The sequence below is a fragment of the Equus caballus genome, chromosome 7 (genome assembly GCF_041296265.1).
Source record: "Equus caballus isolate H_3958 breed thoroughbred chromosome 7, TB-T2T, whole genome shotgun sequence".
NCBI classification, from domain to species: Eukaryota; Metazoa; Chordata; class Mammalia; order Perissodactyla; family Equidae; genus Equus; species Equus caballus.
The window spans coordinates 56119972-56135208 of NC_091690.1; the positions used below are offsets into that span (position 1 = coordinate 56119972).

The 15237-nt window shown below is 38.6% G+C and overlaps 1 protein-coding gene across 10 annotated transcripts in view; it reads right to left on the minus strand.

Moving 5' to 3' along the window:
• Positions 1-15237, minus strand: part of DEUP1 (deuterosome assembly protein 1) — a 94669-nt gene that overhangs the window by 28762 nt on the left and 50670 nt on the right. For all 10 annotated transcript variants that reach the window (XM_023645570.2, XM_070273203.1, XM_023645564.2 and 7 more), the window contains 3 exons: positions 14985-15090; positions 10100-10297; positions 8316-8402 (listed from right to left, as the gene is read on the minus strand). In XM_023645570.2, the coding sequence (XP_023501338.2) occupies positions 8316-8402; positions 10100-10297; positions 14985-15090 (391 nt within the window). The remainder of the gene's footprint in view (positions 1-8315; positions 8403-10099; positions 10298-14984; positions 15091-15237) is intronic.

The following is a 15237-nucleotide window of genomic DNA, read 5'->3' on the forward strand; positions in this document are numbered from 1 at the left end:
TACTGGTACAAAAACAGGTCCACAGATCAATGGAACAGAATTGAAAGCCCAGAGATAAAACCACACATCTACGGACAGCTAATCTTCGACAAAGGAGCAGAGGGCCTACATTGGAGAAAAGAAAGTCTCTTCAACAAATGGTGCTGGGAAAACTGGACAGCCAGATGCAAAAGATTGAAAATTGACCATTCTTTTTCACCACACACCAAAATAAACTCAAAATGGATCAAAGACCTAAAGATTAGGCCTGAAACAATAAGTCTTCCAGAAGAGTATATAGGCAGTACACTCTTTGACATCAGTTTCAAAAGAATCTTTTTGGACACTATAACTCCTCAGTTGAGGGAAACAATAGAAAGAATAAACAAATGGGACTTCATTAGACTAAAGAGCTTCTTCAAGGCAAGGAAAAACAGGATTGAAACAAAAAAACAGCCCACTAATTGGGAAAAAATATTTACAAGCCACTTTTCTGACAAAGGGTTAATCTCCATAATATACAAAGAACTCACACAGCTTAACAACAAAAAAACAAACAACCCGATCAAAAAATGGGCAGAGGACATGAACAGACATTTCTCCAAAGAAGATATAAGTATGGCCAATAGACACATGAAAAGATGTTCACCATCGCTAATCAAAAGGGAAATGCAAATCAAAACTACACTAAGATATCACCTTACACCCGTTAGATTGGCAAAAACATCCAAAACCAAGAGCGACAAATGTTGGAGAGGTTGTGGAGAAAAAGGAACCCTCATACACCATTGGTGGGAATGCAAACTGGTACAGCCACTATGGAAAACAGTATGGAGATTTCTCAAAAAGTTAAAAATAGAAATACCCTATGACCCAGCCATCCCATTACTGGGTATCTATCCTAAGAACCTGAAATCAGAAATCCCAAGAGTCCCTTGCACCCCTATGTTCATCGCAGCATTATTTATAATAGCCAAGACGTGGAACCAACCTAAATGCCCAGAAACTGATGATTGGATAAAGAAGATATGGTATATATACACAATGGAATATTACTCAGCCATAAAAAAGGACAAAATTGGCCCATTCACAGCAACATGGATGGACCTCAAGGGTATTATGTTAAGCGAAATAAGCCAGACAGAGAAAGACGAACTCTATATGACTCCACTCATAGGTGGAAGTTAACATATTGACGAGGAGAACTGATTGGTGGTTACCAGGGAAAAGGGGGGATGGGGGCAGGGCACAAAGGGGGAAGTGGTGTACCCACAACATGACTAACAATAACGTACAACTGAAATCTCACAAGGTTGTAATCTACCATAATATTAATTAAAAAAAAAAAAAAGGTCCTAGCTGTCACAGAGATTTTATGTACTAGATAGGTAAACCACATATACTCTACTTTTTATCCATCAATTCTCCAATCACAGGGTCTATAACCAGGCTGAAAGAGGAAGGCAGAATGCTTCCAGAATGTTCCTACTCTTTGATGCTAGAATATGGACTATTATGAGAACAAGTACACTGAGCCTGTTTAAGTTGTCTTGCATAAACCTGTAGAGCCACTGGTTAAAACCAAAAGGGCAATCCTCAATCATCCATTTGTTTGTTTTTCTTTTTATTCAACCAACATTCACTAAACACTTACTATATCCCTGATGCCGTGAGGCCATCAAGGATAAGATTAAATATTAAGACATGGTCCCTGTCCACCATCCAGAGGGGGAAGTGACAAGCTATAAAACAAGTCGGATCAAAACACAAACCAAGTGTGGATGGAACAATCTATTCTTTTTTTTTTTATTGAGTTATTGATAGGTTACAATCTTGTGAAATTTCAATTGTACATTAATGTTTGTCAGTCATGTTGTAGGTGCACCACTTCACCTTTTGTGCCCACCCCCCACCCCACCTTTCCCCTGGTATCCACTAAACTGTTCTTGGTCCATAGTTTTAAATTCCTCATATGAGTGGAGTCATACACAGATTATCTTTCTCTCGCTGGCTTATTTCACTTAACATAATTCTCTCAAGGTCCATCCATGTTATTGCAAATGGAATGATTTTGTTCTGTTTTGCAGCTGAGTAGTATTCCATTGTATATATGTACCACATCTTCTTTATCCATTCGTCTGTTGATGGGCACTTAGGTTGCTTCCACGTCTTGGCTATTGTAAACAGTGCTGCAATAAACATTGGGGTGCACAGGACTTTTGGGATTGCTGACTTCAGGCTCTTTGGATAAATACCCAGTAGAGGGATGGCTGGATCGTATGGTAGTTCTATTTTTAGTTTTTTGAGGAATCTCCATACTGTTTTCCATAGTGGCTGCACCAGTTTGCATTCCCACCAGCAGTGTATGAGGGTTCCTTTTTCTCCACAACCTCTCCAACATTTGTTGCTATTAGTTTTAGATATTTTTGTCATTCTAACGGGTGTAAGGTGATATCTTAATGTAGTTTTGATTTGCATTTCCCTGATGATCAGCGATGATGAGCATCTTTTCATGTGCCTATTGGCCATCAGTATATCTTCTTTGGAGAAATGTCTGTTCATGTCTCCAGCCCATTTTTTGATTGGGTTGTTTGATGTTTTGTGGTTGAGTTGCGAGAGTTCTTTATATATTAAGGATATTAAGCCTTTGTCAGATATATGACTTGCAAATATTTTTTCCCAGTTAGTGGGTTGTTTTTTTGTTTCAATCCTGTTTTCATTTGCCTTGAAGAAGCTCTTTAATCTGATGAAGTCCCATTTGTTTATTCTTTCTATTGTTTCCCTTCTCTGAGAAGGCATGGTGTCCGAAAAGATCCTTTTTTTTTTTTTTTTAAAGATTTTATTATTTCCTTTTTCTCCCCAAAGCCCCCTGGTACATAGTTGTATATTCTTCGTTGTGGGTTCTTCTAGTTGTGGTATGTGGGACGCTGCCTCAGCGTGGTCTGATGAGCAGTGCCATGTCCGCACCCAGGATTCGAACCAACGAAACACTGGGCAGCCTGCAGCGGAGCGCGCAAACTTAACCACTTGGCCACGGGGCCAGCCGCCCCCCCCCCCCCGAAAAGATCCTTTTAATACTGATGTCAAAGAGTGTACTGCCTACGTTTTCTTCCAGAAGCCTTATGGTTTCAGGTCTCACCTTTAGGTCTTTAATCCATTTTGAGTTTATTTTGGTGAATGGTGAAAAAGAATGGTCAATTTTCATTCTTTTACATGTGGCTTTCCAGTTTTCCCAGCACCATTTGTTGAAAAGACTTTCTTTTCTCCATTGTATGCCCTCACTCCTTTGTCAAAGATAAGCTGTCTATAGATGTGTGGTTTTATTTCTGGGCTTTCAATTCTGTTCCATTGATCTGTGCACCTGTTTTTGTACCAGTACCATGCTGTTTTGATTACTGTAGCTTTGTAGTATGTTTTGAAGTCAGGGATTGTGATGCCTCCCGTTTTGTTCTTTTTTCTCAGGATTGCTCTAGAAATTCGGGGTCTTTTGTTGCCCCATATGAATTTTAGGATTCTTTGTTCTAATTCTGTAAAGAATGTCATTGGGATTCTGATTGGGATGGCGTTGAATCTGTAGATTGCTTTAGGTAGAATGGACATTTTAACTATGTTTATTCTTCCAATCCATGTACATGGAATGTCTTTCCATCTCCTTATGTCGTCATCCAATTCTCTCAGAAAGGCCTTGTAATTTTCATTACATAGGTCCTTCACTTCTTTAGTTAAATTTACCCCAAGGTATTTTATTCTTTTTGTTGCACTTGTGAATGGTATTGTATTCTTGAGTTCTTTTTCTGTTGGTTCATTACTGGAGTATAGAAATGCTACTGATTTATGCAAATTGATTTTATACCCTGCAACTTTGCTGTAGTTGTTGATTACGTCTAACAGTTTTCCAATGGATTCTTTGGGGTTTTCTATATATAAGATCATGTTGTCTGCAAACAGCGAGAGTTTCACTTCTTCCCTCCCTATTTGGATTCCTTTTATTCCTTTTTCTTGCCTGATTGCTCTGGCCAGGACCTCCAGTACTATGTTAAATAAGAGTGGTGATAGAGGGCATCCTTGTCTCGTTCCTGTTTTCAGGGGGATGGGGTTCAGTTTTTGCCCATTGAGTATGATGTTGGCTATGGGTTTGTCATATATGGCCTTTATTATGTTGAGGTAGTTTCCTTCTATGCCTATTTTGTTCAGAGTTTTTATCATAAATGGCTGTTGGATCTTGTCAAATGCCTTCTCTGCATCTATTGAGATGATCATGTGGTTTTTATTCCTCAGTTTGTTGATGTGGTGTATCACATTGATTGATCTGCGGATGTTGAACCATCCCTGTGTCCCTGGTATGAATCCCACCTGATCCTGATGTATGATTCTTTTGATGAATTGCTGAATTCTGGTTGCCAAAATTTTGTTTAGAATTTTTGCATCTATGTTCATCAGTGATATTGGCCTGTAGTTCTCTTTTTTCGTGGTGTCCTTGTCAGGTTTTGGTATCAGCGTGTTGTTGGCCTCATAGAATGTGTTAGGAAGTGTTCCATCTTCCCTAATTTTTTGGAATAGCTTGAAAAGGATAGGTATTAAATCCTCTCTGAAAGTTTGGTAGAATTCCCCAGGAAAGCCATCTGGTCCTGGGGTTTTATTCTTTGGGATGTTTTTGATTGCTGTTTCAATCTCTTTCCTTGTGATTGGTCTGTTCAAATTGTCTGCCTCTTCTTGAGTGAGCTTTGGGAGATTGTAGGAGTCCAAGAATTAATCCATTTCCTCTAGGTTATCCATTCTGTTGGCATATAGTTTTTTGTAGTATTCTCTTATAATCTGTTGTATTTCTGCATAGTCTGTTGTTATTTCTCCTCGCTCATTTCTGATTTTGTTTATTTGAGCTTTCTCCCTTTTTTTCTTTATAAGTCTGGCTAGTGGTTTGTCAACTTTATTTATCTTCTCAAAAAACCAGCTCTTTGTCTCATTGATCCTTTCTACTGCCTTTTTCGTTTCAATAGTATTTATTTCTGCTCTGATTTTTATCATTTCTCTCCTTCTGCTGACTTTGGCCTTCATTTGTTCTTTTTTCTCTAGTTCAGTTAGGTGTGCTTTAAGGTTGCTTATTTGGGATTTTTCTTGTTTGTTAAGATGTGCCTGTATTGCGATGAATTTTCCTCTTACTACAGCTTTTGCTGTATCCCATATGAGTTGGTATGGCATGCTATCATTTTCATTTGTTTCCAGGTATTTTTTTATTTCTTCTTTAATTTCTTCAATGATCCATTGCTTGTTCAGTAGTGTGTTGTTTAGTCTCCACATCTTTGTGCCTTTCTCAGCTTTTTTCTTGTAATTAATTTCTAGCCTTATAGCACTATGATCTGAGAAGATGCTTGTTATTATTTCAATTTTTTTAAATTTGTAGAGGCTTGCCTTGTTTCCCAACATATGGTCTATCCTAGAGAATGTTCCATGTGCACTTGAGAAGAATGTGTATTCAGCTGCTTCAGGGTGGAGTGATCTATATATGTCTATTAAGTCCAATTGTTTTAGTTTTTCATTCAGCTCCACTATTTCCTTGTTGATTTTCTGTCTGGATGATCTGTCCATTGATGTGAGTGGGGTGTTGAGGTCCCCTACTATTATTGTGTTGTTTTTAACATCTTCCTTTAGGTCTGTTAATAGTTGCTTTATGAATCTTGGTGCTCCTGTGTTGGGTGCATAGATATTTATAAGTGTTATTTCTTCTTGATGAAGTGTCCCTTTGATCGTTATATATTGTCCCTCTGTGTCTCTCTTTACCTGTCTTATTTTGAAATCCACTTGGTCTGATATGAGAATTGCAACACCTGCCTTTTTTTCCTTGCTATTTGCTTGAAGTATTGTCCTCCACCCCTTCACCCTGAGTCTGTGTTTGTCCTTGGGGCTGAGGTGTGTTTCCTGGAGGCAACAAATTGTTGGATCTTGTTCTTTAATCCATTTTGCCACTCTGTATCTTTTTATTGGAGAGTTCAATCCATTCACATTGAGAGTGATTATTGATGCATGTGGACTTAATGCTGTCAATCTGTCACTCATTATCTTGTTTTCCTGTGTGCTTTAGACTACCCATTTAATACTGCAATTTCTTATGCTGGGTTTCTTAGAATTTTCCTTATCTATGATTTGTGACTCTGTTCTGTACTTTATTTTAGTGTCTACCTTGAAGTTTGCATTTAGAATCTCGTGTATAATATAGTCTATTCTCTGGTGGTCTCTTACTTACTCGACCAATACTGATTTAGACCCTTTGTTCTTCCCCTCCTAAATAATTATTTTCATTTTTTATTCCAACTCGTCTTATTAATTTGTAGTTAGAGTGCTAAGATCGTCCTTGTTTTGGTAGTTTCCTTATTTTTACCCTAAGGCTATAGTTGAATATTTGCTATCCTGTTCTGGTTCTATCCATCGGTCTCCCTAGTCTGTGGATTGTGTCCCCTTTCTCCCTTTTTTCTTTTTTCAAGTATGAGAGCCTTCTTGAGGATTTCTTGTAATGGAGGGCTTTTAGTTACAAATTCCCTTAACTTTTGTTTGTCTGGAAAAGATTTAATTTCTCCCTCATATCTGAAGGAAATTCTTGCTGGATAGAGTATTCTTGGCTGAAGGTTTTTATCCTTTAAAGCTTTGAATATATCACTCCATTCTCTCCTAGCTTGTAGGGTTTCTGTAGAGAAATCCGCTGACAGTCTGATAGGGGCTCCTTTATAGGTTATTCTCTTTTTTTTTCTTACTTCCCTGAGTATTCTTTCCTTATCATTCCTATTTGCCAACTTTACTATTATGTGCCTTGCGGTGGGTCTTTTTACATTGACAAATCTAGGAGATCTAAAACCCTCCTCTACACACATTTCTCCGTTGATCCCGAGATTTGGGAAGTTCTCTTCAATAATTTCGTTAAGCATGCTTTCTGCTCCATTTTCCTTTTCCATATTCTTGGGAATTCCTATGATCCTTATGTTCTTACTCCTCATTGAATCCATTATCTCTCAGAGATTTTCCTCATTTTTTTTAATTCTTAGTTCTCTTTCTTCCTCTGTCTGGTGCCATTCAGCCTGTCTGTCCTCGATTATGCTGATTTGCTCCTCTAGGTTGTCTACACGGGCATTCAGGGAATCCGTATTCTGTTTTATCTGGTCCATTGTGTTTTTCATCTCAAGTAATTCTGTTTGATTCTTCTTTATGATTTCAATCTCTTTTGTGAAGTAACTCCAGAACTCGGCTTGTTTCTCTCTCTTTCTCTCTACCTCATTGAGTTTTTTGATTATAGCTGCTCTGAATTCATTATCTTAGTTTACCTAATTCCAAGTCCTCAGGACTTAATTCTGTGTTTTTATTGTTTTCCTTCTGGTCTGGGGCTTTTATAAATTGCTGGATGGTAGAGGAGTGGTTTTTTCTCATGGTGGTAGAATTCAGTTGCAATTACAGCCTGTCGCCACTAGATGGGGGTCGAGAGCGGCGTGTTAGCTCTCCGCCTTGGGGCAAGATGGCTGTACCCACTGGCTTTGCTGGGGGGGAGGGGCTGTTACTCACACGCGCCGGTCTCGGTTCAGATCAGTTCTGTTCTCTGGTCTCCCAAGGCCCAAGGCCCTTGATTTATGGGGTCCCCACAGACGGAAGCTTTCCCCCCGTCAGCGGGTCTCCACTGAATCAGCGGCAGGAGTCCTGGATGATCCCCCGCTCGCGCAGCCCCTCCCCCGCTCCTTCCTGACCCGCCCCGCAGCGATCGCAGACTCTAGGGGAGGGAGCGATGTTCTCTCCTACCGTTCCAGCGCCTCCGAAGGTGTAAAGCTAGGTTTATGATCTCCGCCTTCTTGGTATTGCAGGTCTCTAATGAGCTGGCATTATGTTTATTCTCTGAAATTCAGTTCTTCCAATCTTTTGTTGTATTTTGGAGGGGAGAGAATCCCAGATCAGCTCACCCCGCCATTTTGCTCTGCCCACTCCGGAACAAAATGTGTCGGAACAATCTATTCTGACTGGAGATTCGGGGGTGGCTTCATCAAGGTAAAGGATGATGCTTGAGTCAGGCCACATAGGATGTAGGATTTCAGAGGCAACAGCAAGAGCAAAAGCAAGGGAGTAGCATGTTTGAGGAAAAGATCAGAAGTGAGCCCAATCCAAGAAAAGAATAAAGGAGAAAACTAGAAACTCAAATGTTCTAGCCTGAGGATAAAAGTAAGTTCAATCCAAGTGCAAGATAATTTGCCACCCCATTCCTGCATGCCCGATGCCTGGGAAGCATTCAGTAAATAATGTCTGGGTAAACCCTGACCAACCCAGTCATCTCTCTGTTCAATTACAGAATGATTTCAGCATATTACCAGGTACCGTCCAGGGTCTAAATCTCCCATCATTCCTTTTAGATGTGTGTTTTCAGTTCTGACAGCTTTATATCTCATATCTGAGACCTGAAAGGAGATTAGTAGGTTAAAGTGAATGTAAAATTTGTAATAAAAGCTAACAATTCTATTAAACTTAATTTTATTTTGTTAATATAATATTTTCTAAGCTAAACTTAATTTTATTTTGTTAATATAATATTTTCTAAGCGTAGTGAAGGGAAACACTTCTTAGGCACGATCACCACAAATCAGATATTCTCATTCAGTTCTATCTTTGGCAGGCCCCACTTTACCCTCCTTTTCTGATCAGTGCTAAATTAAAAACAAATATTTACAATAATGATCCATTTATTCTTTTCTTTCCAATTCCAAAATTCCATTTCTCACTTCCATTTTCCTTTGTATGCAATCTATCACCAGAAAATCACAATTCTAAAAACATGTTTGAATAACACTGTCCATTAAATTTCTTCATTACCTGATTAATTTTTACAATATGCAAATAATGACTTCCATGTTTAATTTTTTTCCTTCTGATATTTCTGCCAAATTCCCTTCTTTCTTCCATTTTGTCTCCTAGTTTTTTTCCCCCCTAATTTCTTCTCCTTGACACCTAGACATAGTATCTACCTTTTACTCATCTAGGTCTCATTTCTATGCAAAACACTTCCCTTAAAGATTTACTTTTTTAAGTTACAAAATATATTCTCCCTCACAAAAACTTAAAAATATAGAAGAATATAAAGGTGAAAATAAAAATCACTTATAATCCAACTACCTAGATCACTATTAACACCTGTAAAATGCATTTCCTATACAGGTACAACCAATGCTACTATCCCATCTGTGCTATTTTCTTGTGTACTGTACAGATTAATCACAGTTTAAGGCTTGTAATTGGGCAAAGGCAAATTTTTTCTTGTTTTTATAATACAGAGGATTTAAATAGCCATGTTATCTGCGAAGTGACCCTCAAATGCCTAGAAAATTATTGAATGGTGCTCTCAAAACCTCTAGATTTGGGGTTTTAAAAAAAGCAGATAAACCCCACACTTTCAATAGCAGGTCACCAATCTGATGATGAGTAAAGGACTGAATGAATTTCAAAAGAAATAGGCAGGAAGGGAGGGAGGGAGGGAGGAAGGAAGGGAGGGAGGAAGGAAGGAAAGAAGGAAGGTAGGAGGGAAGAAGGGGGGAAGGGAGGGAAGAAGGAAGGATTAGCAGTTACTTGCAGTATTTTAACAGTAGATTGTTGTAACTGCTGTTTTTCCCCATGAAGCATGCTGTGCATTGAGTCAATGTTCAGTAAATATTAACTAATTTTCATGTTTAAACATCCATTTTTAAAAACCCTAAAATAAATTTATGAAATGGGGTGGGAAGTATCTAAGAAAAGCTGGAGTAGAGGGGTATTTCTTAAAGGATAAAAATGTTAATGGAAGGGAACTATAGAAAACAAATTCAGGAAGAAATCCTTGACTAGAGCATACTGTGGGAGGTGGTCAAAATATGAGTTACAAGAAAATGTTAGGATGAGATTTAATGAAATTATCTTGTGCTGTCATTTATTTCCCTCGTTCTTTTTGGATGACACTTTGCATTATCTCACAAAGCTTTTATGTGACTCCACAAAGCATTTCTCTGACACTAGTCTCAGAAAGGACACTGAGAAATGCAATGCTTTATTAGTCAATAGTGAAGGCTGTTATCTGCACTGAGCAGGAGAGTGACCTGGACAGGTGCTGTGCTGCCCGCTTGCATACCTGTTGTTTTGCTAACATTTTTTCTTTTATTTCTAACTCCATTTTTAACTGTCTTTCCAGAAGGGCAGCTTTCTTCATGATAGTTGCTATAGTGATCTCCTTCTGATGAAGCTCCTCTGTTAGGTCGCAGATTTCATTCCTCATTCTTTCCTGCTCAGAGCCTTGGTACTCTTCCTCCTGATAGAGTTGGCTTCTTATCTGCAGAAGATACATTCCAGAAAATATTAATCCCTTTACTTATAAAGTAGCATAAACCTTTTATTGGCCATTTTCAGTCTTCCTATTCTTTGCCAGGTCCCACTTTATCCCTCCTTTTCTGATCAATGCTAAATTAAAAATAGATACTTAAAATAATGATTCATTCACTTTCTCCCTTCCAATTTCAAAATTTCGTTTCTCAGTTTTCTTTTCTTTTTTTTTTTTTTTGAGGAAGATTAGCCCTGAGCTAACTACTGCCAATCCTCCTCTTTTTTCTGAGGAAGACTGGCCCTGAGCTAACATCCATGCCCATCTTCCTCTATTTATATGTGGGACGCCTACCACAGTATGGCTTGCCAAGTGGTGTCATGTCCGCAGCCGGGATCCGAACCGGTGAACCCCGGGCCGCCAAAGTGGAATGTGCATGCTTAACCACTGCACCATGGGACAGGCCCCTCACTTTTATTTTCTATTGTATGCAAATCAACACCTACTACCGATACTACTTTGGGGAAGGTGGAGAAAGTGTTATCAAGCACTTTCCCCCCAGCTTCATTGAGGTATAATTGGTATACAAAAAGTTGCACATAATTAATGTATACCATTTGGTGAGTTTGGACATACACTCATGTTACTATCACCACAGTCAAGGTAATAATCATACTCATTACCTCCCAAAGCTTCCTTGTGTCCCTTTGTTGTTTTTGTGAATTTTTTTTTTTGTGTGGTAAAAACACTTAACTTGAGATCTACCCTCTTAACAAATTTTTAAGTGCACAATACCTTACCATTAACTACAGGCATTGTGTTATACAGCAGATTCTGGAACTTACTCATCTTGTATAACTAACTTTATGCCCATACCCGTGGAACAACCACTCTAGAGTGGTGTGGTGGAAGACACTGGACCCACGACCCAGAGGTTGATGGACTAAACATTTTTTAGGGAGAAAAAATTGGATAAGAGAAGTTAAGCGACTTGCTCAAAGTCATAAAGCTATTAACTGGCAGAGCTAGAACTCCGGACTCTTGGCTTTAAATTCAGTGCTTTTTCTGACTAAATTGTGCTGTACTGTTTGTAACTGAGCACTATCTTTTTCAGAATCACGTTATAGCATTTCAAACTTAATGTGTCCATGAAAACACATCACTTCCTCCACTAGAGCACATGGAGTCCCATATCTCGACCTCGGCTAAACCTTCCATCTTAGGAACCTCGGGGTCACCTTGGACTCCTCCCCGCCCTCCTCCTCCCAAATCCAGTCAGGCAGCAAATTCCATCCCTTCTATTTCAACCTCTCTGTTCTCTATTCCTCCTATCACTGTCTTAGTCCAACCTCTTACATCTTCTAGAAATCATTCACAGTCTCTAATTCTTAAGGTTTGAAGATAAAGTACACAATCCCTGATCTCAAAAGAATCATAGTCCATCGGAGGAAACAGCAAAATACACAGTTAGAATGCAGTGTAGCCATCCAGATCAGCTGTATGGAGTGGAGGGGTGCTAAACCCAGCGTGGGCGTGGCAGGATAGGATTCCTAGAAGAGGGGACATCCGACCAAACATTGAAGGAAGGATGCAAGACAGACAGAAGATAGAGATGGGGAAGGGCTCCCAGGCAGAGAATGCAGTGAAGGCACCGGATCTAGAGAGAGAATGCACACTCAGTGAACCAAAGGGAGTTTGGAGTGGCTGGGACTTGGAGTGTTGGGAGAAATAAGCCTGGAGAGTTAGGTAGAGGCCATCCACAGATATTTATATGAATTTACCCCAGGACACTTACTTTTAAAATTGATTTTTTTTCATTTCATCTTTAAACATTTCAGGATATATCTCTAAAAGAACAGGGTGTGCTCTCTCTCTTTTTTTAAAACACAGCCAGAATACTATTATAATGTCTTAAATATATTAGCCACAATTCCTCAATATTATCCAATATCCAGGCAGTATCCAAATTTAAAATTGTATCATAAGTGTAATGAATGTTTTTTAAGTTCGTTTATTTGAATTGAAATCTAAATATGGTCCACACATTGACACTGGCTCAAATCTTTTTAAAGCCTCTCTTTTGTGTGTATTTGTGTGTGTTCTAAGTCCTCTGCATACATGATCTCATTTAATCCCCACAACCTCTCTCTATTTTGCACACTGGAAAATTAAGGTGCATAACTTTTCATAGTCATGTTCCTGGTGACAGGCAATCTGATTCCAGGACCTTACCCTTTGTGCTGTGCAACCTCTGTGAGCAGAGCCCTAGAAGGTGGCTCACACACTGGCAAGAGCTAGAGTGGGCTGACCTAACCGGGACACATCCATAAGGCTAATGGGATCTAGCCTCAGGCTCTATACCACCGACCCCTCATCTGATTCTATTCTTATTACTAACCTTTTTAGAATTTCAGAGCTGGACATGGTCTAACCCTATCATTTAACAGATGGGGAAAAAAAAGACTCACATGGAAGGGAAGGGAGTGGGCCTAAGTTATTCAGCTCCTGAGAGTAGGAGACTGGAGTGTGAATATCCTCACCCCGAGGGCAATATTACAGGGCTCCCTTCATCTCCAATCTTCTCTCTCCAATTATTTTCCTTACAATTTATTTGATGAAACAACAGTGTTGTTCTGAAGTTTGTCCCAGTTTTGGATTTTGCTGGTTGCATCCCTGTTGTGTAGTTAACATGTTCTTTTAAAATGGGACTTTTAAAATGTGAAAAAAATGAATACGCTATAATGAAAAAGGAATAAACTTATTATTTTCACAACATTTAGATATTAAAACAACATGCTATACTGCAAAGCTTCTTTCTAAATGAGATTAATTTACTCAGCTCTAAATGACTTTTGGCTTTATTAAAAATGTCAATTTTATCACAAAATAAATGACTAAAAATCATTCTATATTGAAAAAAAGAGAAAGAACTAAAACACTTGCAAGAGCCATAATACATGGCTCTTGTTGGTTTTATTGCAAGAGAATGAAAATACTCTCCACAAACACTTCCTGGAAGCTAGAGCTATTTATACACAATTCATGTTAGCTTTTCTGCATAGCAATGCATTATCTAGAGGTCTCCTAGAGCCTGTAATGAGATCTGTGCCTGTATTCTCTCCTTCCATATCAAAACTGTGCAAAATCAGTAGATTCCTTACATTACTCAAAGTTTTATTACTCTCTCTAAATTTATGAGGTTAAGAACAATGTAATTATACTTTAGGTGGCTCTAATGAACCTTTTATTGTAATGCTTTCACTGGGGACACCAGTAAGGAGCAGTCTTTTAAAGTTATATTTTTAAATATCAGTAAAATTAGTTTTGTGTGATTATGTGAAAAAGATAAGGAAAATGATCATTAATTCGTAACACCTTTTCTACACTTAATAGCTGCCTGACAATCAACTCTTTGGGAAACAGGATTTGTCTTTGACGTCACTGAATTTCCTACAGAAATAAGCAGAATAGCTATAGTCCTACTACATGCTCAATAAATGTTTGTGGAATTTATACAAATAACAGCTGAATTTATGACCCTGTACAATTATAGGAGACCTTAGCATTAATATTAATTAATTCATTCTCTAAATATTTTCACCTATTGTGTTCCAGGCCCTGTGCTGGGCACTAGATGATAATTCAAAGCCACACCCAGGTTCTTCCTCCTTTTAACAATTGTTTAGATTATATAGCATTGAATATTCTCTGAGATCCTGAAACCTAAAGACCAGAGATCTGGATAGAAGCCATGACAAACCCATGGAAAGAAAGCCATTCCTGGATTTTACTAGGGGGAAAGGAGAATATACTTTTTGTAGGAGAGTTGAGAATCACAAGGTCTTTAAAGGCAGTGCCCAGGTCTTACTCATCCTTGTACTCCTAGCTCCTGGCAGAGTACCTGGCATATGCTCGGTGCTCAGTGACAACATGTGGCGTAACCAATAACAACAGCAGCCAAGTTTACTAGGTGCTTCCTCTGAGCTAGGTAGGCCCTGTTCTATGCACTTGACATGCATTATTTTACAGATTTTAACTTAAAGGAAAAGTATGGACTCTGGAGCCAGATGGCCTGGATTCAAATCTGGCTGCTGCCACTTATTAGGTGTGTGATATTGGGGGAAATCATTAACTTCTCTGTGCCTTAGTTTAGTCAAATGTAAAAAGAGAATAATATTAGTACCTATTTCATAAAATGGTTGTAAGGAATAAATGAATTAGGATTAGTTAAGCCTTTACAACAGCTCCTGGCACATGCTAAGTGCTATTTAGGGAACAGCTACTATTAGCTCATTTAATCCTCATCACAACTTTATGATGTAGGTACTAATTATCTCATCCCCATCCTAGCAATAAGGACCCCCAACTTGCACAGGCAGCTTCCCCAAGCTTATGCACCTAACACATGGTTGAGTGCGTGAGTCTGTGTTCTCACACTGCTTGCTATAAGCTCCCTCTCACGGAGCCACAGGCCCTCCACAGCTCACAGGCAGTCTCCCAGTGGCAGAGCGAGGACCTAAGGTTTGTGTTTTTTATAGCATTGCACAGAAAAATGTTAGAATTAGCAGCTTTGCAAGTCATTTTATTAGGAGAAAATATAGAAGGAAAAAGAAGGGAGTGAGAAGGAAGATTATTTTCCCCCTTTGTATTCAAAGACTTCAGATCTACCTGGAAGAATGGAGCTCATTATATTCCATACCTTGTTCAATTCTTTTTCATGATTTGGTTGATCTGGGGTCAATGAAAACAGCTCTTTCCTTTTCCTTTCTGGTTCTTTAATAGAAGGTGAATAAGACAACTCAAGTCTACAAATTAAAATGAGTAAAAATTAAGCTTACCTTGATACATTGTTATGATTATATTGTTAATTTAGACCATTGTAGGCTGCAGAGACAGATTATTAGTTTGTTGGAAACATTTCTAGTTATAGAAATTGCAAGTTCTAATATATT